The following is a 25,713-nucleotide window of genomic DNA, read 5'->3' on the forward strand; positions in this document are numbered from 1 at the left end:
GCTCAATAGGTACGGAAAGTTATTCTTCCCACTCTTTCCGAATCGGGGCAGCAACAACGGCAGCGATCAAGGGGGTACCACCACATCTCATCCAGCAATACGGCAGGTGGAAGTCAGAATGCTATCAGTCGTACATACGTCTTCCTGTGACATAATTATTCATGTTAGTTAACAAGAACTAAAGGCAAATAACTAATAACTGCCAAATGCTACTATAGTACATTTGTTCCAGTCTGGATGGTGGGCTCGAGCTTTATGACAAGGGCGAGGCAACAGCTGTCCCCACAGCGCCCGGAGCTGGTGCCCCACAAAAAGATTTTGTGGTTGGCAAGGGGCGGACTGCGGTGGAATGACCTGGACAGGGTGATCGACGCTCAGGTGGAGGCAACGAGGCGCAGTCCTTCAGCTGTCGTAATACACTTGGGATCCAATGACTTGGGATCCACAAAGACCAGCCAGCTCCTCATAGATATGGAGACGTCAATCATGCAGATCCAGGCACACCTACCAAACACCCATGTCTGTTTTTCCGGTATCCTACAACGAAGGTATTGGCATTCCGCACGCGACCCACGTAAGGTGGAAAAGAGTAGATCTAAGCTCAATAGGCGGTTAGCCAATCGTCTCCGCGACCTTCCTAAGTTCTCATTTATCCCCCATCCTAGAATAGTGGCCACTGACAGGTCCTGGTTCCAGTGGGAGGGAATCCACCTTAGTTGTAAAGGGATAGGAGCTTTCGTAAAGGATATTGATCATGCCTTGGTCCAAATTTTCAAGTAGGTAAATATAAAGGTAAGACATCTTTCTTATGAGGCAATCATGGCGGGCACGCGTATCATAATCCGCGGCCGTGGGGTGTGGGGTAGCACTTTGGTGCTAAGTGGCGTGGTTCTTCTGGGCTACCTCCTATATCATCATAATTTATATTGATATATATACTAATTAGGGTTTCCGGTTACCTGCTTTCCAGCGGGAACCCAGACTGGGTTACCTTCTTACCAGTTGGAACCCAGTCTTTCCCGGGTTTTCACTCGGGAATCTAGTAACAATTATATTTGGCAACGCAAGTTGCCACATAGCTGGGCCTGGCGGCGTTCGCTCCCATTTAGACCCGCAGCGTTGGTCGGGTTGCGTCGTTTCCGTCATTTGGGCCGTAGCATTAAGTATATATTAACAATTAAATTTGGCCTGGCGGCGTTCGCTCCCATTTAGACCCGCAGCTGTGGTCGGGTTGCGTCGTTTCCGTCATTTGGGCCGTAGCATTAAGTATATATTAACAATTAAATTTGGCCTGGCGGCGTTCGCTCCCATTTAGACCCGCAGCTGTGGTCGGGTTGTGACGTTTCCGCCATTTGGGCCTTACCATTAATTATATATTAACAAATATGTTTGGCGACTCAAGTCGCCACATAAATACTATTTATTCCATTTCTAAATTGGGGTAGCCCTTTAGAACCTCCACACCCTCGGCCATTAAATCCACTGTTGCGTCTTTGTCATTCTCTCAACATAGCCCACCTTCCTCAGGGAGGTGGGCCATCGCTGTAATATCCTGCAATAATTACATTTAGTACTAGCGACTAAATGTTTTTATTGCAGGTATATCATCTTATGTTTACAATTTTACTTACTTCCTGCTACGTCATCGCACGCGCGTGTCCTCGGAAGTTACGTAACCATCTCGTGGTGACGTAATCACTGGGTTTTTCATTACGTAACCGTCTCTACTCTTCACTTTCGCTCAGCTGTCAATCCGTGGTACATCGCATTGTCACTCTCCGCTTTCCCACCCGCCCGCCCTGTTTGCCTCCATCTATCTCATTTCCATTGTACATCAATTTTATTGTCTATGACAGGTACCAGGCACAACAAATTGTACATAACTAATTATATCTCTCTCTAATATTGTACATATCTTGACAATGTGAATAAAACAAGTCGTGGAGTGGCGTGGTTCTTCTGGGCTACCTCCTATATCATCATAATTTATATTGATACATATACTAATTAGGGTTTCCGGTTACCTGCTTTCCAGCGGGAACCCAGACTGGGTTACCTTCTTACCAGTTGGAACCCAGTCTTTCCCGGGTTTTCACTCGGGAATCTAGTAACAATTATATTTGGCAACGCAAGTTGCCACATAGCTGGGCCTGGCGGCGTTCGCTCCCATTTAGACCCGCAGCGTTGGTCGGGTTGCGTCGTTTCCGTCATTTGGGCCGTAGCATTAAGTATATATTAACAATTAAATTTGGCCTGGCGGCGTTCGCTCCCATTTAGAACCGCAGCTGTGGTCGGGTTGCGTCGTTTCCGTCATTTGGGCCGTAGCATTAAGTATATATTAACAATTAAATTTGGCCTGGCGGCGTTCGCTCCCATTTAGACCCGCAGCTGTGGTCGGGTTGTGACGTTTCCGCCATTTGGGCCTTACCATTAATTATATATTAACAAATATGTTTGGCGACTCAAGTCGCCACATAAATACTATTTATTCCATTTCTAAATTGGGGTAGCCCTTTAGAACCTCCACACCCTCGGCCATTAAATCCACTGTTGCGTCTTTGTCATTCTCTCAACATAGCCCACCTTCCTCAGGGAGGTGGGCCATCGCTGTAATATCCTGCAATAATCACAACTTATTGTGGTAGGCACAGTATAACTCATGAGTCTGGATTGAGGGAGGGCCGTATTCCTCCTTGTGGGTCACCTGCTTGGCAATATGGGACGGGAAAACTGCAGGTGGTGAGGGCAGTTAAGTTGATGGTACAGACAGATAACAGAGATCATTTTACAAATGTGAAACCTCATTCCACACAGGAAGAGGCGAAAGCTGAAACTTGGTGAGATTTACAGAACAAAGGTAGTTATTTCTAGTTTCTTACTGACTCTCGAGGATACATTTAATAAAAATTTGTCTGTGCGACACGGCCACCAGTCACTTAATTTGGGTCACAATCTTTCTGTCTTCTTTCATTTGTCATCTGAAATACCATCCCCTCGTGCACTTGTGCTTCCTGCTCAAGTTACCAAACACATCCTGTTTACGTACACCTGCAAGATATATATTACGCCGAGGAGAATTTACAATTATACGTTGCTACGTCTAACTGCTGGCCTGGTACGCAATGGTGAGATTTACAGAACAAAGGCAGTTATTTCTAGTTTCTTACTGACTCTCGAGGATACATTTAATAAAAATTTGTCTGTGCGACACGGCCACCAGTCTCTTAATTTGGGTCACAATCTTTCTGTCTTCTTTCATTTGTCATATGAAATACCATCCCCTCGTGCACTTGTGCTTCCTGCTCAAGTTACCAAACACATCCTGTTTACGTACACCTGCAAGATATATATTACGCCGAGGAGAATTTACAATTATACGTTGCTACGTCTAACTGCTGGCCTGGTACGCAATGTCATATTTCTTATCGCCAGGACTCACAGGTGTGATACCAGTCTCCCCCAAGGAGACGTCTGATTAAACTCTTTGCTTCGTCAATGCTTCGTCTATCCCAAACCGGTAACTGGTACCACTAGCAACGATACAATGGCGTACAAAGACTTACAATGAGTCAAGCATCCGTCACTCGATTTCCATTTTGATTGATTGTTTGATTGATAGATTGATAGATTGATACAGAGTGAGTGAGTGAGTGAGTGAGTGAGTGAGTGAGTGAGTGAGTGAGTGAGTGGGTGAGTGAGTGAGTGAGTGAGTGCCTGTTTCACTGGTATGTCCGGATCTGGGTACGGGTCACCGGCTTAGCGCCACCGATCTAGATATATCTATGCAGGAATAGGTCATCCATGCGGATAGCGTAATCTCGATTTATCTATTCAGGAACCTTTCATGAACAACATTTATTGAAAATGCTATCGAAGAATCAAACAACTTTAAGATTTGGCTTCTGTGGTGGAATCATTCCAATATTTCACATAACCGTTAACGTACTTCTTGAATGTCATCATCATCATCATCATCATCATCATCATCATCATCATCATCACCGGTATCGTTATCACAGGTATATACGGTACTCCACACACAGATTAACGAAGGGCATCTATTTGATCAGGGGTTAGTTAAATATCTATAACAGCCGTGTGTCAGTACATCTAGTTTCTGTCAGTGCAGAAAAATACCAAGTCGGTCAGCTGTAAACACGGTTCTCAGCATCGGACATCAGCTGTCCTTGACATGCACATTTCAGCGCATTGGAATGGATTTAACAACAAGTAAGGTCATCTTGAGCGGGACGGTTTTCGTAGGCAATAGATGGATTAGCATATGAACTATGATTCTCTTTAGGTAGAAAAAGATCTACGATGTTCGACCTGGTAGAAGTGTGTAATCAAACCGCACAGCATTGGTCTTTGATTGACTGTGGCGTCAAAACAAACTCATTCATGTACTTGATCTGAATGTTCATCTTAATTGTTATGGATAGTAATGGAGCCGTGATCCAGAGAACAGGGTGTCATTAGATAAAAATGAAGTAATAATAGGATTACCAGAAAAACGGGGTATAACACCCAAGCTAATAACCTCCCCTCAGGAACACCAGAGTAAGTCAGTACAAGATTGAAAACTGCCCCATAAGTATGTATGACAGGCTAGTCGGGTATTGCCACTTGTATATGTGAAAACAAAGTAATTAAAATTAATAGCAAAACTGATAAAAGTCACCAATAAACGTGTATAAGTGTTATATCGTCACTGCAAAAATAATGAGTGTTGTCTTTAGTATTAACATTCAAATACGTGATATCTGTATTAGCGATATTGTCTACATTCCACCGGTGAGTAAGCGTTAGCCTTACTATCTCGTAGTATAAATGTTGCAAGAAATTGAATTTCTGAAGACATCACGATACAGTTTTTTACGATGCATCACGTCTGCACCAGCGCTTGATAACAGCCTTGTGTTTGGGTGTTTCAGTAGTTTAAATTGCTGTTCTTGATGTTGTTGAATAAACTTTGATACTATGAACAATATAAGGTTATATGAGAGTATCACTTTAGAATGGTTACATGCGTTAATGTATATCTGATATAAATATATATATATATATATATATAATAGGATGACATAAATAGAACAATGACTAGTACGTCCAGATTAGTGTATAGGCAACATTTAAAAGTAGATGAAAGAACACAATCATCCGGAATACAATGTATAATTCTAGTGCGCTTCCATCTGACTATATAGCATACAATAAGCTTTCGGGTCCCGTTTGGGTCGGTTTGGGTGGCAGCTTAGATATCCATAGAGTAGGTTCATCTCGGAATCTCCAATATAACTGGGGCTCCTCTTCAATTTAAATGGAGTTACTTGTTTCTTTCAAAACTATACAGTTTTAGAGACTAAGCATTAGTTTGAATAGATATCACCAGTTTGGAATTTGAAACTAATCTGTTTACAGTAACAAAACACTGTTTAAGTGTCATGTACAAATGAGAAAGTGGAATCCCGTCAATTAGGCGGACGAACCTTAAAACTATTAATAAACATTAAAATAAGCAATATCTGGAAAATGTATATGCATATACTCTCTGGCAATAAACACCAAGATCACCTTCTACAAAAATAAGTTTTAAAAGCCGGTTGATATTCTTTTGCGTATTTGACGAGTATATAACTTTCGAAAGTATAAATCCTTTTCCTATACTCAGACGTTCCTGAGCCTTGCGCTTTCCTAATTATTTTGACTAAAATTATTACCGTTATCATTGTATTTGTTGATGGGAAATACGCGCCGATCAAGTACGTGTCATAAATTAAAGCGACATTGTACGATTCCGAACTCATCACGAGACTGTGTTTATGAATCACTGTCAAATAGTGGCGACATATAGTGGAAACAATATGCGAAATCGCGCATGCACAGAACGGAAAATTTGGACAAGGCATTAAGCAATCCGCATGCGCAGAACGATTGATTTCAGTACTTCCGCTAAGTGCTTCGAGTACAGCGTCAAACTCGGGCCTGTAATCTAACACGCGAGAACTGACCAATGAAATCTGAGAAGTAGGAATACCGGGAGACGCTGTTGCTTGATTGACAATGCCAATCAAGAAAGGGAGGAGCTTGATGATATCGTTCTCTCCCAGTAAATTCCGATGTCAAATAATGACGTTATTTGGACGGAAAAACGATGGTTTGAAAGCATCCAAATAACATCGTTTTTCCGTCCAATGACCATATACGAAAAAAAACGACGTTTTCATGTTTGCAGTGTAAGTTTAAATCATATTTCAACATGTCTGCCATTTTACAGGAACTTTATGTTTATTCCTTACATATTCAGTATGTCCCTTAATCAATTGTCAAGAACTGAATTAATGCCATTCAGCATCATTTCAGCCAAAGCAACAACTACATCTGGACATCTATGTTCACTCACCTGTTGAGCAGTTCCTCCTTCTCCCTGTCATGTTCCTGGTTGAGCAGGTTCTTCTTGGACTCATACTTCTGGAGCAGATCCTGCTTCTCCAGGATGAAGACGTTCTGCAGCTCCTTCTGCTGCTCCGCTAGCCGGTCCTGCTGGCTCCGCTCAAACTCCACCCTCAACTTCTCCTGCAAAGCGTGGTGGGTTTAAGGACATGATCTATAGTTCCTCCTGGTATTGCCACACAAGACTTACTCTCAAGCATTTCCTTGGAATAACTCTCTCTGTGAACACTTTTCCTCTCTTTACATCAACAGAAAAATTATTCCTAACGAGATAATTTAAGATTGATTTCTTGACTATGATTGACTGAAAACTGACCTTTTCTTTCTCAAAATTGGCCATGATTCTTTCCTTCTCTGCCTGGTGGCTGTCCTCCAGCTGGGCCACCTCCAACCTGAAGGAATGTTCGATGTGCTGGTGGTCCTTCTCCAGCAGGTCCAGCTTCTGGGAGTTGGACAGGCTGTGCTCACTGCCACCTGAAACACACACAGCAGGCTAACATCTCAAGTGAGTTGGGTTTAAAGCCACCTTCAACATTGTTTCAGTTTTTATCACAGCATGTCAGCTAAATATGGATGGAAAGATCCAGTTGCTGCAGATTTTACATGTTTACCACTTGTAACCCATGACACTGAGATTCTGGCACATCTACGGGACAATTCTGCGAGACTCATTTGCCTCACATAATATTCCTCATATCACTCATATCAACTTAACAGCATTCTCCTTGGGGTTGAAGCTCTCACCTACAAGCCAAAACATTTGCCAGACAATCTCTAGCATTTGAGACTTGGCAATTTACACAACTCCAATTTATTGGCAAGAAAGTAATCACCTAAAACTGATCAACTTGAAAAAAAACAGGGGTGTCCACAGGAGCAGTCAATTTCATCATCACAACCTGCACATGCACAACATGAGTACGCTCTCCCTGTTACAAACCAAATAAGTTTTCACAAATTCTATGCAATGCCTACTTGTCTCAAATACGTATTGTGTGTAGATTCAACTTATCCTGGAATACCATCAGGTTTAAATACAAACTGGTTGTTTCACTGTCCATTGTTGACAGGTTTCATGTCTCAATATTTATTATTAATGTATAACTTGTTCTGGTCACTATATGGCATTCACACACTCAACTGCTTTGCTACGTCCACACTCAGTAAGTCTCACAAGCCCATTCAGAGAGCTTCGACTTAGCAGATCTTACTGAAGGCTTCTCAGTTGTATGTGTCAACATATCACCAAACTTACTATCATCTTCTAATGATGACCTTCCAGGCCGTTTTCTTCGAGCTAGTTTTGATGTCTTTATTATTGTCTTTGAATTGTCCAGATCATCCACCTCTGCTTCTGAAACAGAGAAAGCAAATAAAGGTTTAATGAAACATTCAGCACCATTTCAAGTATGCAGCCTGCAATGCACTAGCAGTGATGCACCACAGTTCAATATAAAGAGGTCCTTGGGCTTGATGATGTCAACAAATATAACTAAATATTGAAACAGTTTGTTTTCGTTGTTTTTTTAACGCCACACTTAGCCATATTCCAGCTATTGAAGGTAAGGTGGTCTGTGAATAATCGAGTCTGGACTAGACAATCAAGTGATTGCCATCATGAGCATCAATCCACGCAAATGGGATACAATGACATGCATCAACCAGGTCAGCGTGTCTGACCACTTGATTCCGTAAGTCGCCTCTTATGACAAGCAGTGTTGCCTTTATTTTCACAGGTTTAAATACTGAATCAGCACTGGACAACTGATACACTTCTGAGAATGGACAGAACAAGTAGTATTGCACGTCATTCATTCCCCACGGTTAAGTTCTTACAGGATGATTTCTGTAACATTTTCACTGCTTGCTGTAGCGGAACCAGACAGCCAGTGGTTATCTGTTGTATAGACTCACCTGTCACATTTTAACCATTTTCCAAAACAAAATTTATAATATTTGATATAAATGGGTCCCGAAATCTTTTTTGTCAACATTAACTTACAGTCAGATTAACATTTTGACTGAGTTTCATCTCTCCCACTTGCTCAAGCAAAGAGTTGACCTGAAGCAAAAGGGTAGCATTTGTTTCCTCCAAAAGAAATAATCCCCCAAAGTTGAGTGTGTAACAACACACAAGAAAAGTAAGAAATGTTTTAAATGATTTTTTTTTCCACTCCTGCCATGAGGTATTTTTGTGATAAAAATCTGCAAAACAATTCCATGTAATTAAATTAGTCTGGCCCAAAAGAGTTGAATTCTGCTCTGGTAGTGTGGGATGCGAGTCCTACCTGTGGATGACATGGATGCCAGAGAGGACTTCCTCCTGGTGTAGTCTGAGAGCTGGCTGCCCTCTCGGATGGGTATCTTGGTCTGGGAGCTGGAGCTGCCCCGCAGTTTGCGTTTACATGATGCCAGCTGCTGCTTGAGATTCTCCAGTTCAGCAGTGAGTTCATCGACTTTGTCCTTCAGATCCTGAAATACAGTGTTGTATAAATTAACATTTTCCGCAAAAAATCTTTAGTGTCCCAGTGACATGATGGCTTGTAGACTGAGACAGCCATTGAGACAAGCAGAGAGTACCGGGACCTATTCTGTCCAAAAAGAACTGGAAAACAAAGCCAGGGCGTCGTTAACTCATATACAGTCAAACTCTGTTGTCTCAAATAGTTCAATTCATCTGGGCTTCAGCTCATATCCAACTTGACTTACCACCATCTGACTTTGCCCTGAGACAACCGAAAGCAATTGTGCCACATTGTGCACATTCTGGATTAAAATAATAATAAATATAGTCAGAGTTGCCGGTACCAGACTGTGAGTTTGACACAAGCTGGACTTTTATACATCTTGTTTGAGACAACAGGTCTGACTATATATAAACATTACCATCCATGATCTCAGTGGTAGCTCTGTAATATTAACATTACTGGGGACACAGTGAGTAGGTTTAACTATGTGCCAAACAGAAACAAATGACATCCACGCTCCTACCATGCTAATGTAACACCATGGTCCTCCCATGCCTCAGGTTACCATAGTAGACAGTACCTTGTTGACTTGCTCCAGCCAGTTGATCTTGCCGAGATGGTGCTGCCTCTCCTCACTCACATCCGGCGTCTGCTCGTACTCGGTCAGCTGCAACATTTTCTCCATCACATAGTCACAAGTACAACTAAGGTTTCGAAGTGACACTTCACAAAGAGAACATTTTGTGTTATATGTTTGTTTGATGTTTTACACGGCTCTCAGAAACATTACCGCCATTTCGCATCTGAATAAGACAATCCAGGGATTTATATTGTGAACAAAGGATTGTCTTCAGGGAAAAATACAATGCAAATTGTTGGAGTTGGAGTTGGTCACCTCTTACAACCAGCATAGGTTCCTCGGGACCTATTCTAACATGGGATCCCCACAGGGTTATTGTGGTTTCTATTAACAATAAAGTGAGCGTTTTCTTTGCCTAAGATCAACTGAAATGTTTCTGATATCACTAAAGACATTTCCCTACCTTCCTGCGGAGATCGTCAAGATTGCCCAGCTCCTTCTGCAAGCGTGTGTTGTGTCGGTGAACGTCCTCGATGTTATCACATGACCTGGCACACTCCACCTGCAGACGGTCCACCTCCTGGGAGAGAGATGAATGGAGTATAACGCCACTTTTAAAATGCTTCTATCATTTCATGTCCCCTAACATGGAAGGAATGCCTGAAGTGGCACAGGTTTACCTCCTTTGAGAAACCCACAAACATTGGTAAACAAGGTGTGCTTCTATTGGTTAATTGTAGAAATCTCACTCAGTTTTGGATGATGAACCAAATTACACAACAAGAACCAAGAGTTGAGTTAGGATGATCCAAACCCATGATCAGATGTTCCTTAGGCAAATGAACAATGTTTCAGATGAGCTGAACCAGGAGCAGACAACCTGGTCCATACTGTCATCATCCATCATGTCATCATTCATCCATGCCATCATCCATCCATGTCATCATCCATCCATGTCATCATCCATCCATCCATGTCATCATTCATCCATGTCATCATCCATCCATGACATCATCCATCAATGACATCATCCATCAATGACATCATCCATACTGTCTTCATCCATCCATACTGTCACCATCCATCCATGACATCATCCAACCATGACATCATTCATCCATGACATCATTCATCCATGTCATCATCCATACTGTCTTCATCCATCCATGAAATCATCCATACTGTCTTTATCCATCCATGACATCATCCATACTGTCTTCATCCATCCATGTCATTATTCATCCATGTCATCATCAATATTGTCTTCATCCATCCATGACATCATCCATCCATGACATCATCCATACTGTCTTCATCCATCCATGTCATTATTCATCCATGACATCATCCATACTGTCTTCATCCATCCATGACATCATCCATCCATGACATCATCCATCCATGACATCATCCATACTGTCTTCATCCATCCATGTCATCATCCATACTGTCTTCATCCATCCATGTCATTATTCATCCATGTCATCATTCATCCATGTCATCATCCATACTGTCTTCATCCATCCATGTCATTATTCATCCATGTCATCATTCATCCATGTCATCATCCATACTGTCTTCATCAATCCATGTCATTATTCAGCCATGACATCATCCATACTGTCTTCATCCATCCATGACATCATCCATACTGTCATCATCATCCACCCATGTCATCATCCATCCATGTCATCATCCATCCATGACAACATCCATACTGTCGTCATCATCCATCCATGTCATCATCCATCCATGTCATCATCCATCCATGACATCATCCATACTGTCGTCATCCATCCATGACATCATCCATACTGTCAACATCCATCCATGTCATCATTCATCCATGGCATCATCCATCCATGTCATCATCCATCCATGGCATCATCCATACTGTCTTCATCCATCCATGACATCATCCAAACTATCGTCATCATCCATCCATGTCATTCATCCATCCATGACATCATCCATACTGTCTTCATCCATCCATGACATCATCCATACTGTCACCATCCATCCATGTCATCATTCATTCATGACATCATCCATCCATGTCATCATTCATCCATGTCATCATCCATCCATGTCATTCATCCATGACATCATCCATACTGTCTTCATCCATCCATGAAATCATCCATACTGTCTTTATCCATCCATGACATCATCCATACTGTCTTCATCCATCCATGTCATTATTCATCCATGTCATCATCAATATTGTCTTCATCCATCCATGACATCATCCATCCATGACATCATCCATACTGTCTTCATCCATCCATGTCATTATTCATCCATGACATCATCCATACTGTCTTCATCCATCCATGACATCATCCATCCATGACATCATCCATCCATGACATCATCCATACTGTCTTCATCCATCCATGTCATCATCCATACTGTCTTCATCCATCCATGTCATTATTCATCCATGTCATCATTCATCCATGTCATCATCCATACTGTCTTCATCCATCCATGTCATTATTCATCCATGTCATCATTCATCCATGTCATCATCCATACTGTCTTCATCAATCCATGTCATTATTCAGCCATGACATCATCCATACTGTCTTCATCCATCCATGACATCATCCATACTGTCATCATCATCCACCCATGTCATCATCCATCCATGTCATCATCCATCCATGTCATCATCCATCCATGACAACATCCATACTGTCGTCATCATCCATCCATGTCATCATCCATCCATGTCATCATCCATCCATGACATCATCCATACTGTCGTCATCCATCCATGACATCATCCATACTGTCAACATCCATCCATGTCATCATTCATCCATGGCATCATCCATCCATGTCATCATCCATCCATGGCATCATCCATACTGTCTTCATCCATCCATGACATCATCCAAACTATCGTCATCATCCATCCATGTCATTCATCCATCCATGACATCATCCATACTGTCTTCATCCATCCATGACATCATCCATACTGTCACCATCCATCCATGTCATCATTCATTCATGACATCATCCATCCATGTCATCATTCATCCATGTCATCATCCATCCATGTCATTCATCCATGACATCATCCATACTGTCTTCATCCATCCATGACATCATCCATACTGTCACCATCCATCCATGTCATCATTCATCCATGTCATCATCCATCCATGTCATTAGGACATGATCAGAATAATCACATTGCAGTTATCAGGGCAAAATAAGACAGAAAAATATTCTGAAAAGTGTGATTAGGCACAACACAACACATCCATCCATGACATCATCCATCCATGTCATCATTCATCCATGTCATCATCCATCCATGACATCATCCATACTGTCTTCATCCATCCATGTCATCATCCATACTGTCTTCATCCATCCATGTCATTATTCATCCATGTCATCATTCATCCATGTCATCATCCATACTGTCTTCATCAATCCATGTCATTATTCAGCCATGACATCATCCATACTGTCTTCATCCATCCATGTCATTATTCATCCATGACATCATTCATCCATGTCATCATCCATCCATGACATCATCCATACTGTCTTCATCCATCCATGTCATCATCCATACTGTCTTCATCCATCCATGTCATTATTCATCCATGACATCATTCATCCATGTCATCATCCATACTGTCTTCATCCATCCATGGCACAACACAACTTACACAATAAGAGCCTGTGAAAAAACATGGCCAAGTCTTTCAGAACAAGTTTTCCAGGACTACAAGGACTACATGCCTTTGACCACACTGACGCCTCACCACCAACATACCTCCTGTAGTCCCAGTCCCATACTGACCCCCACTAACATATCTCCTGTGCCATGGCCATACTGACCCCCCACCAACATACCTCCTGTGCCATGTCCATACTGACCCCCCACCAACATACCTCCTGTGCCATGTCCATACTGACCCCCCACCAACATACCTCCTGTGCCATGGCCATACTGACCCCCCACCAACATACCTCCTGTGCCATGTCCATACTGACCCCCACCAACATACCTCCTGTGCCATGGTCAGGTCCTCCTGTAGTCCCAGTCCCAAACTGACCCCCACCAACATACCTCCTGTGCCATGGTCAGGTCCTCCTGTAGTCCCAGTCCCATACTGACCCCCCCACCAACATACCTCCTGTGCCATGGCCATACTGACCCCCCACCAACATACCTCCTGTGCCATGGCCAGGTTCTCCTTTAGTCCTAGACCCATACTGACTCCCACCAACATACCTCCTGTGCCATGGCCAGGTTCTCCTTTAACTTGGACTCCTGCTGTCTCAGTCCCTCCATCTCAGACTCCAGGTTCTGCCGCAGCTTAGCAGAGTGCGCCGAGTGGGTCTCACGCTCAGACTCCAGCGCCCCCTGGAGGCTTCGGATCTGGTCCTGGTACTTCTTCTCTATTGTTCTGGACAGGAGGAAGAATTGAGATGTGGGAAGCTAAGCAGCAGGATTCAGATCATGAAAGAGCAAGTTAATGTTTTTCTTCAACCTATACAGTCTAGGATCAGGCAAAATTGCAGTCCAAGAAAATTTGGATTCAATGGTAAGATTTCAACCACAAGCAAGTAGCCTTAGGTTTGCTCATCTTGTGCAGTATTCTATTTAATTTAAGTGTTATATTTTCTGCTATAGTATCTTACATGGTAACTCCCCTAATACACAATGTTTCAACATTATTGAATTATGATCGTATTCATGTTTAGTTTATTCTTAAACACAACAATTTGAAATGTACTGCCATCAAGTTGTTGAACAAGTTGTTGAACAACCTCCCAAAGCTTCAGCTCACTGACAACAATGGAGAACAGACTCTGCCGTAAGTATACATGGACATTCAGTCCACGTGAGCCAGAACCTCTACACTAGATCTACAAACAAGACAAGCATTATCCAAAGCATACTTGGAAAACTAAGTACCATATTTTCTTGAGTATAGTGCGCACCCATGTATAATGCGCATCCCCCTCTAGCGGAATCAGTATTTTGGGAAAAAAACCATTTCAAATATTATGCCCTGAAAAGTTCATCGTACCCCTTCAGCGAATTCCTGTAAACGAACTGGTGATGAGAAACTTGGTCAGTACAAATTTGAAATTTGAGATGTATGGATTTGTTGACATTGTATTTCCGGTTTTACGTGCTCACGGTAATGTCTTTCCGCTCGTTGGGGGGGGGGACATCAAAACTCATTATTGCATGTATAATGCATATATTTGGAAAAAAGTGTGCACTATACTCAAGAAAATACATTAATCAATAAACAGAAATGAATCTTGACCCACAATCCGAGTAAGTGGAATAAGCACACTGATGTTTCATGTCTCCATGGTTACAACTAAGATGAATGCTGTATCTTTTAGACCCTTAAGTACAGGATCAAAGACAAACATGTTTGTCAGCATTAACTAAAAAACCCGACCAGGCAATCTAATATCTCTACTGGTAGGTACTGCGGAGATTCAGCGGAACAATATAACACCCACCACCATTCTAAAAATAAATAAAGTTGAATGAAATATTTGAAAGCTCAGTATCAAGACAGCCTGTAATTAATGGAGGCATCAGAAAGTCGCACACTGTGACCACCCAATCCTCATATTTGCTCTCATGCCCAGCATGAGTAAATCAAGTGCTACTGACCCGGAATCACCACAGGGTTATAAACAAAAAACAGTGAAGTTGATAAATGTCTTCCATACTGCACCCAAACCAACCAACAACCTAATATCTAAAATCCCTTTCCACTGAGAAATGAACATAAAATCAAACTCCCACTTGAAACTGTGACTACATCAGCCACGAGTACTCACATGTAGGTGTCTTTAATTGCACAGATTATGTCACTGTAGGGAAACACAGGTGTTCAATTCAATCACACTATTTCACTTTGTCAGTGGGTGGGGTGTAACGCTGCTTGCAGCACCCCTTCATGCTGTTTCATGACGACATGGAAGCTAAATGTGGGAGGTGAGGTGAGGTGAAATTCGGTTTAACGTCGCGTCCAAGATTATTGCACTTATATAGCAAAGTGCATGTACGTGTATGTGTTTGTGTGGCTGCTTGTACTAGACCGGACTAATGCCGATTTATAGTGCTAGTACACTGAGATACCATGCTGCAGTTTAACATGAATACCCAACTTAGACACTGTATACCGACTCCGAGCCGACCAGACCTTGTTTTAGCCCCTTAATGCCGAGCGCCAGACAAGGTAACAACAAGTACCATCTTTTAACATCTTTTGGTATGACGCGGTCGGGGATTCCCCTCTCCAGGCGGACGCTCTACCACTAGACCACGGAGACGGTCAAAATGTGGGAGGAAAGTTAGGTCTGGTAGGAGTGAGGGCGATTTTTGCTAGATGCTACATATACACTCACTGTTGAAAGTGTTGAAATGAACAGTCTAATTCTCGTCTAATGAACATATCCTATAACATTCTTTACAATTTCTGAAAGTTTTACTAATTTCTTAAATTAAGTATATCCTGTGTCTCAAAAAGGGCTCTTATCCTACCTTGTCCTTTCAGAGGAAAAAACTCCCAATTATTAACATTAAAATGCATTTTTCCCAATTTGCCTGCTATGGGCACATTGATTGGAGTGAGTGAGTGAGTATGGTTTTACGCCGCAATTAGCAATACTCAAGCAATATCTTGACGGGAGACACCAGAAATGGGCTTCAAACATTGTATGTGGGGAATCGAACCCAGGTCTTCGGCGTGACAAGTGAATACTTTAACCACGAGGCCACCCCACCACGCCACTCAGATTTGGAGTCCTTGATGAATCTCAGACTACTCTGTACACTGATAATGATTGAGGGTGAGTGACAGTACAATAGGAGGATGAAAAGGAACTGGTGCCAAAGAACTGGGAAGAGTTCTCAATCTTACTTAAAAAATGGCCAAGTGTCACTGATGCATGACACAGGCAACAACAGCCCCTTGAATCGTTGTACAGTTATCAAGATCAAAGGGCGATCCCTCAGTGGATATCAAAATTAGTGTTTCGATTCATTTTATTGCAGTAAAATTTGTAATAAAGTTTGTTTCAGTACTACACTGTGAAGTTGAGTGTAATATTTTTTAACATTAGCCAGTCAAATGAATAGCAGAGCTATGAAGTACACCTTAGTTGCAGTTACACCTGGTCTTTGCATTTTAAGACAGCTGTCACATGCAGATACATGTGCATATACATGTACATATATGTACATACTCATTTACACATAAATGACTGCCTGCATAAACACGAGGTATCAAAGTTATGCAAAGGCAGTTGTATGGAAACCCTAGGTTCTGAAGCTTACATGGAAATTACTTAGGAAATAGCAATAAGTACACTGTCCAATCGGAGCATAAATAAATACCTGTGATTGTTGATTTCTGAACATATTGTATTTGTTTGTTGTTTAACGCCTCACTCAGCAATATTCCAGCTATATGACGGCAGTCAGTAAATAATCGAGTCTAGACCAGACAATCCAGTGATTGATATCATGAGCATCGATCCATGCAATAGGGATACGATGACATGCATCAACCAAGCCAGCGAGCCTGACCACCTGATCCCATTAGATGCCCCTTATGACAAGCATAGTCGCCTTTTACAAGCAAGCATGGGTTGCTGAAGACCTACACTAATCCGGATCTTCACGGGTCTATTAATTGATTAATATTGTGAATCTACATCGTCAAGGTAAACACGCTCACAACCAAGTCACTGATCCTGACCACCCGAATCATTTGGTTGCCTCTTACTACCAGCATAGGATTCGGGGGGCCTACTCTTACCCAGAATTGTGGTCCCGTGCACAGCGCACAGCGCACAGGTCACAAACCAGGTGAAGTTACACAACGTCAGTCATGGAGAGTCCTTGGATGGGTGACCGCGTTTAGGAAGCTGAGTTTCTAGGGCTTCGGTCCTGCCCCACACTGGAGCACATGTAACACATGTGGCATCTCCTTGGACAAGTGACTTTGTTTGAAATGTGCCTCTGTTCACCCAGTAGGATGAGATGGCAATGTGGTCAGGCAGCTTGGGTTGTATACTCCCAAGGGAGCTGATAATGATTCTTGAGTGCATACTGATCCAGTGACCGGGGTAATAATAGAGCTTTGAGCATGCCCCTGAGGGGTGTGGAAATACAGGCAACCTAAATAGGCAATTATTTTTATCATAATGCCCATTGGGGAGGAGTTTATTTGAGCTGAACTAGACAGAAACTAGAATCGATTTCAAACTAGTGACTTTGTTCTATAACAACCAGCATATGTCCCACTTGGATGATATCAACTGAAGAAAGTGAATTCTGTTAGTGTAAACTCACAACAACTTGGACTCATTAGACTTCTCCATGTGTGCATGCCTCTCGTCAACCTCCTTGGCCAGCAGCACAGCTCGGGCGTTGGACTCCTGCAGGTCCAACTTCAACTTGTCCCGTTCGCTCGTCAATGCATCGACACACGATCTGGCAACAACACATAGCCAGAAATATTAAGTAAGAGAAACAAAACTATTGGCGTGTAGTGTTCAATAGAACAGGGTCGCCACAAAGCTCATTAGCAAATTACCATGTGTGTGTGTGTGTGTGTGTGTGTGTGTGTGCGTGTGCGCGTGCGCGTGTGCGTGTGCGTGTGTACTTGTCCGGACTGATCCTGATTTCTGATTTATAGTGCTAGTCCACTGAGATACCATGCCGCAGTTTAACATGAATACACTACTCAGACACAGAATACTGAGTCCGAGCTCTTTTGGTATGACACGGCCGGGGACTAAACCCCAGACCTTCCGCTCTCTGGTCGGACAGTCTACCACTACACCATGGAGGCAGTCAATTCGAGAGTTGAAACACATGAGCTGACAGATGAGAGAGCATATGTTATAGTTCAATGGCATCATGCCAGCAAAACCACTGTTGGAAAGGACAAGTATTGTCACCAGTACAAATGGACAGGATCAGGCTGTAAGTAAACTAACACACTGCCTGACAAGCAGATGTAGAAGATCAAAAAGAAAACATCTAATATAACAACTTATAGAAAATCTAAAAAATCGCTTCTAAAACTCATATAAACAATTAAATGGAATAAATTCAGAAGAGCCTTCTTTGAAAATATGCTATTGTCATGTTTTGACCAAGGAAGCAAGTTGATGAGGCTGACCTGAGATGTCGCAGTTCCTGTTGGCATGTGACCAGTGCAGCGTGGGAGACAGCGTCTAGATTCTCATTGGCTAAAGCCTGCTCCAACGCATAGGACAGCTCAGAGAGATTCAGTTTGGTGTCATGGTCAAAGTCAAGAGCCTTGAAACAAAACAGCAGTCACAGAATCATTATTATCAAGTAATACTATCTCCTGTCTCAGGTATTGTGTGTTGAACGTTATGAGGGTGACATTCAACACTTAAGAGTGCAAGAATATTGGTAGCAAGTGTGATATTAAATTAACAAATGCAATATATTGATGTTATTTTTCAGAAAATACAACTAGTTAAGTCTATGTATCATGCAGATTCAGATGTAACAGGTTTTGCTTGCTGATCAAAGGGAGACAACCCTTGCAGTTACTCAAACCTTATGTTAATTTCGAGATGAAGATAATGTCCAACATGGAAAAGGACATTGGACAGAAGCCTATAATGGATGAGAGATGAAAGTCACTTTTATTTGATCAGTACTCAAAAGTAGTTTTGTCTAGGGATAGGTGTGCAAGTTCTATTTAGAAAAAAAAACAAACGAAAGTCTAATTTCTGTTTATGTTCAAAAGATAATAACTTTTAATAATACTTAAACATAATCAGTTGACCTGACCTATTCTATTTGAATATGCCTTATTTGGCATGTTGTGCAATTGATTTCATGGAAGTTTACACATGTAGTGTTTGATGTTGCCAAACTTCATAACTAGCAAGTTATAACAGATAGAAGTGGTTGGTCAATGGATTTACTTAGTTTCAAGAACGCCATCAAACAAAACAGTAGCGTAATACCATGTGCGTACAGTAAGGGAGATAACTCTCAAGCCATCAATATGTAACTTAGTGCACATGTCAAACAGGAGACGTTAGATTTGTGAGAGAAGTACAAACCACTATTCAAAGGAACCACTAGTATCCCATACTATGATGGTATGTTAAGGCCATAATCTGTATATTAAGACTATATTCTAGGTGTTTACATAACAGAAAATCCTCCTATTGATGCCACATTGAGCAATATTCCAGCTACAGTAAACTACGGTTATAACGAACTCAAAGGGACTACTAATTCTAGTTCGTTATAACCGTAGTTCGTTATAAGCATATATACAGCAGAACTACAGCAAATAGTCGGGACCAAAAAAGTAAGTTCGTTATATCCGTCAGTTTGTTGTAAGCGTGTTCGTTATAACCGTAGTTTTCTGTATCTGTGTCAACCTGGAAATATTCAGGAATGGACTATTCAGTGAGCTATGATCCACTCCATCGGGAAACTTAGACATGCGATCAAGTCAGACCACAAGATCCATTAAGTCAGCTCCTATGACAAACATAGGTTACAGTGGACAACCACAGGGGAGACAATGAATGAGTTGGGCTTATGTCACTTGCAGAGTATTCCAGTATTATCACGTAGTGTCAGCTTGATGTGGGACTTTCATCCATGATAATGAGCACAGTAAGGTGCTAACAAAGCTAGTAACATATTGAGGTCAAACTCAGATTCAAACCAACAAATACAGGTTCCTGGTGTGCCCAAGGGAGGCAACACTGCATAGCAAATTGTGGCACCAGGGAACTTGACACATTTGATATTAGGGATGGGATTTCACATTTACTTGGTGATGCATTAATTTCATAAGTTATAACCCTTGTCTTTTCAGATGAACATCATTTTCTAAAATAAATAACTGCATTCACAAATATCAAATACATGTTTTTATATAAATATGAAAAAGAATAGATGATGTCCTATCATTTCATTTGCATTGATGCCTTCATCAGAATTATCTGCTGCAACCATGAACATACCGTGAGAATATCAGCTCCATTCATGATGTTGTGCTTCTCCCAGAGATCTATGACATCTTCTGGCTGGGCAAATCTACAACATCATATCAACGACATGAATAAATGCCATTGTTTGCAGCCAAGTGTTCTCAGCTACTGACAGATTCTTTGTACTCAACGACCCTGCAGTTCGTCATGTTTCTTTGTTTGTTGTTTAACACCGCACTCAGCAATATTCCAGCTATATGACAGCGGCCTGTAAATAATCGAGTCTGGACCAGATAATCCAGTGATTGACATCATGAGCATCGATCCACGCAATTGGGATCGATGACATGCATCAACCAAGTCAGCGAGCCTGACCACCCGTTCCATCATGTGGACACTTTGAAGACATTGTGGCCACCTGATCCTCCTGGCCATCCCTATACAGAAGTACAGGGTATCTATTCTGCTCCTGAATGGCATGCATTAAATTTAGGATTTTTTTTGTTTAACTCTCCATTCAGCAATATTCCACCTGCATGATAGTGCCCTGTATTTGGAACCAAACAATGCACTCATTAAATTGAAGTAAAAAAGACTATGCACGCCGTTAGGGTACGATGACAAGCAATCAACCAAGTCACCGAGTCTGACCACCTGATCCTTTTGGTCGCCTATTACAACCAGCATAGGTTGCTAGGGACCAATACTTCGTCGGAATCCCCACATGGTGTAAAGTTTTTAAGACTAACTATTCTCAAACCTTATGACCCATAAGATAAGGTAAATAATGAATGCGAGTAAGTTGAGCTAGTTAAATGTCACAGTCAGCAGTGTTCCAGTCGTATCAAGTAGGGTTGTATTGAGTTTGGCCAGGCAAACCACTGATTGAAAGCATGAGCAAATCCACCCAAGAAGCCAAGTCACAGTGCAGACGTCCCACCCCCATTTCAGTTGGTTCGTACAACAAGCAGGTGAGGTGAGGTGAGGTGAGGTGAGGTGACATAGGGTTATTGCATAATTAATGCCAAGTGCCAGGCAAGGTAACAACAGGTACTATCGTGTTTGTATGACATGGCCCCAGGATCAATCGCCGACCTTCCACTCTCCAGGTAGATGCTCTATCCACTAGACCACAGAGCTCTCGGGCAGCATGCAGAGGTGCCTTGCAACTCACTTTGACACTGATGACTACACAAGTACCACGTACCCTGAGTGCCATGGGTCCAGGGCTGTGAAGAGACCCGTCACCTCGCCACTTGTCAGGACCACAGGAGTGACACTCCGTTCCGCAGGAGTGGAACCAAGGCGCAGTTTCCGCTGAGCTGACAGAGATCGTATTGTTGGGGTGCTGACAGGCCTCTGGGATCGCTGGATACTCCGCGATGGCCGCGGTGAGGGAGTCAGAGACCTGGCCCTGGAGCTTTGGCTGAAACTCTTCAGTAGTTCTTCAAAGCTGACGCGGCCATCATTGTCATTATCCAGCTTCTTGAAGAGCTTCCAGACCTCCTGTGGAAATCATTTCACATACAGTAGAACACGGATATAACGAACACGGATAGAGCAAACAAACGGATACAACGAACTGATAAACCACCTGACTTATCTCCTATATATTATCATATAAATTTACGTACAAAACGAACTCCTACAGAAAACTAACGGATATAGCAAACTGATATCTGAATGCCGACAAGGCCCATCTACCACTAATTAGTGACGCAAAAAGCAAACTGAGAAATTTCACTCAGTGTCAAGTGTCACTGACAATTCGACCTTGTTTAACTTGCTTTATGTTAATCTTACATGTCCATGTAATTTGGACCAATCTTGTCTGTAAAACAAACATTGATCCTACAATTGGAACAAAATGTTTTAAAGTTGTATAATTGGGTACTTTTTCACTGAATCACCGGTAGATGCGTGAGGAAATGTGTATAAACGTGTATAAACGTGTATGTGTGTATTGTGTTTTGCTTTAGCCAAGATGGTGGACGTTTCCGAGCAAAAACGTTTATCACGAACAACATATATAACTAACTGGTTTCTCCAGTTCCTTGTAGTTCGTTATATCCATGTTCTACTGTATTATATTTTCTTCCAATAAATCAGTAAGTTAGGTCATTATATCAATTTTATTCATTCCCTAGATACTTGAGGAAATATAAACCCTACAGAAATGTTGTCACAGTTTATTTGAGATGTATTACCTAAAATATCTTAAAGGGGCATTTCCAGAAGAAACTACCACTCTCGGTGGGCGGAGCTAAAATGAGTGATCTGACAGATCAATATGACATCATGATAACACATACATTTCATTGGTGGGGCTTTAAATGAAAAATATAAACAAAAATATATTTTGTACAAAAAACAAGTCACAATGGAACAAAAAGTATTATACAATAAATATATTTCAAATGCATATTTTGGAATAAAATATTGTAATTTTATTTTTAAGATGACATTGTAAAACAAACAAAATACGCTGGTTCAGCCTAAAATGTGTAAATCACCCAGGACATTTTCCAGACTGGTGACGACAACTCACATCTTCATCCATCTCCAACTCAATGTAGTTGCACACAGTGCGGAGCTCGGACAGCGTGAGGTAGCCATCTTGCCCCACTCCAAGTGTTCGCCACACCTCCAGCAGCTTATCCTGCCCGGACTCAACGTCTGCGTCTGTCATCGTCAGGTTCATCTGACCTGCAATAGGCGCGACAGTTAAGCACCACATTGAAAAGTATTTCTGTGTATCAACTCATATGCATGTCAGTTAATGTTAAAGGAAAACATGAAGTGAAGTTGTTTAAAGCCGCACTCAGTAATATTCCAGTCTGGACTAGACAATCCAGTAATTGACATCATGAGCATCGGTCCAAACAATTGGAATACGATGACATGCATCAACCATGTCAGTGAGCCTGACCACCTGATCCCATTAGTCGCCTCTTACAACAAGCATATATAGTCGCCTTTTACGGCAAGCAAAGTTTTGGTTTTGTTTGGTTAGTTGTTTAACGCCGTACTCAGCAATATTCCAGCTATATGATGGCGGTCTGTAAATAATCGAGTCTGGACCAGACAATCCAGTGATTGATATCATGAGCATCGATCCAAACAATTGGAATACGATGACATGCATCAACCATGTCAGTGAGCCTGACCACCTGATCCCATTAGTCGCCTCTTACAACAAGCATATATAGTCGCCTTTTACGGCAAGCGTGGTCACAGAAGACCTATTCTACCCCGGATCTTCACAGGTCACAGGTTCATGAAACCCACAAGCATGGGTATGGTTTTGACAAACTAAGATCATAACCAGAGCAAATCTGGTATTCAAGTCCACAATCATAGGATTCTTGCACATCTAAGAGATGCAACTCTGCACCTCAGGCAACTGGAGCATGTGTGCCTCCACTTGCAGAATAGGAAGAACTTCCAAAGAAGCACTCAAGGCAGAATAAGTTCCCTGAGGGTGTGGATGATTTGTTTGCCTGGGCCAGGTTGGAGTATCTATCAACAGACTGTTGTGGTATAGCTGGAATTCCACTTAAGTATAACGCAGCATTCATTATTTCGCTCGATGACACATTTCATCCTCACAAAAAACAATTTCAAACCAAACATTTTGTCTCTAGGTGTTTCTTGTAGGGCTGGGACGAGTCCAAATTTACTAACCGGGTACCCACCCCACTGTCACCCGACCCTACCCAGGAACCCTCTGATGGTCTCAAGAGATAGGTACAAAATGTCCGATTGGGAAACATTTGACCCTACTCCTGTCAAAATGTATTTAGATACACATTAACTAATCTGGTCATGCATACACTGAAGTTGACAGAAGTTGTATCTTTATGAACACATATAAAGTCAGAAGGAATGCATGCATAGTCAGAAAGAAATGTGAACATTTGTCACTTATAGTGTAACCATAGAGTTCAAGATAATTTTTGCCATTAAACAATATATATCACGTGTCCAGGTAGTCCTGTGGGTACCCGGGGCCTATTCAGTACCCATCCGACCCGAGTACGAGAGTTACCCGTCCCAGCCCTAGTTTCTTGCATTGATGGAAAGACAAGAAGATCATGATTCCATGGAAACAGGGACAAAGTGTCACTAAACGTACATTTTAAGAGATGTGGATATGAGAATTATGACTTACTTAACCAGACAATCATATTCCGACTCCTGCCAAGTGATAACTTTATGTAAGGACATGCTTAATGTTTATTTGTTGCTGAACACCGCACTCAGCAGTGTTCCAGCTGTATGACGTCTGGCTGTAAATAATTAAGTCTGGAGCAGACAATCCAGAGATTGAACAACTATCCATGCTGTCGGGGTATGATTACACACAATTAACCAAATCGACAAGCCAGACCATCAGATCAATTTGGTCATCTTTTATGACCAGCAAAAGTAGGGGACCTGTTCTAACATGATATGCCAACAGGGAAACATGCACAACGACTTTTGAACACTTTAATGAAGGAGTTAGGGAACATGTCACTTCAAGATCACTGTGGCTCAGTTCAACTACAATAGTGAGTGAGTATGGAGTGAGTACGCCGCTTTTAGCAATATTCCAGCAATATCACGGCGGGGGACACCAGAAATGGGCTTCACACATTGTGCCCATGTCGGGAATCGAACTCAGGTCTTCGGCGTGACGAGTGAATCAACTACAATAGATTGTAACATGATATACAATGGGGAGGAACAGAAGGAAACAATTCCCACATTGTAATCATCATCATCAGGGTCTCTGGTATGTCAAGCAAACACTTCTACTCCCACAACACCACCCTAACTATACAGAGATGGCTCTGATGGTTGAATGTGACTGTCAAACCTGCCGAGAGTTACTTCTGTCCCTCGCCTGGAAAGACTTCCGCCGTATCCCCCCTCCAAAAGTTATACATATTTATGGGGCAGTGAGGTAGCCTAGTGGTTAAAGCGTTCACTCGTCACGCCAAAGGCCCGGGTTCGATTCCCCATATGGGTACAATGTGTGAAGCCCATTTCTGGTGTCCCCCGCCGTGATATGCTTGAATATTGCTTTAAGCGGCATAAAACCATACTCACTCACTATATATATTTACAATTAGGGTGTTTCTTCCAAGTATATATATTTTTAAGAGGGGGGGTGGGGGGTGGGGGGGAGTGGGTAAGGGCAGAAGTCTTACCCCTCAC

General features: G+C 42.0%; 1 protein-coding gene across 7 annotated transcripts in view; it reads right to left on the reverse strand.

Annotated features, from left to right (window-relative positions):
* LOC124140953 (trichohyalin-like) overlaps window positions 1-25,713 on the reverse strand; it is a 104,084-nt gene that overhangs the window by 34,138 nt on the left and 44,233 nt on the right. For 6 of the 7 annotated variants that reach the window (XM_048403655.1, XM_048403656.1, XM_048403657.1 and 3 more), the window contains 13 exons: window positions 23,060-23,217; window positions 21,719-22,017; window positions 20,545-20,617; window positions 18,699-18,838; window positions 17,864-18,004; window positions 15,343-15,375; window positions 13,763-13,937; window positions 9,965-10,081; window positions 9,502-9,588; window positions 8,742-8,925; window positions 7,709-7,807; window positions 6,770-6,927; window positions 6,404-6,576 (listed from right to left, as the gene is read on the reverse strand). In XM_048403655.1, the coding sequence (XP_048259612.1) occupies window positions 6,404-6,576; window positions 6,770-6,927; window positions 7,709-7,807; window positions 8,742-8,925; window positions 9,502-9,588; window positions 9,965-10,081; window positions 13,763-13,937; window positions 15,343-15,375; window positions 17,864-18,004; window positions 18,699-18,838; window positions 20,545-20,617; window positions 21,719-22,017; window positions 23,060-23,217 (1,837 nt within the window). The remainder of the gene's footprint in view (window positions 1-6,403; window positions 6,577-6,769; window positions 6,928-7,708; window positions 7,808-8,741; window positions 8,926-9,501; window positions 9,589-9,964; window positions 10,082-13,762; window positions 13,938-15,342; window positions 15,376-17,863; window positions 18,005-18,698; window positions 18,839-20,544; window positions 20,618-21,718; window positions 22,018-23,059; window positions 23,218-25,713) is intronic. The other variant, XM_048403658.1, reaches the window with a different exon arrangement.

This window comes from Haliotis rufescens, unplaced genomic scaffold, assembly GCF_023055435.1.
Source record: "Haliotis rufescens isolate VD_foot unplaced genomic scaffold, xgHalRufe1.0.p SCAF_3, whole genome shotgun sequence".
In the NCBI taxonomy this organism is placed as follows: Eukaryota; Metazoa; Mollusca; class Gastropoda; order Lepetellida; family Haliotidae; genus Haliotis; species Haliotis rufescens.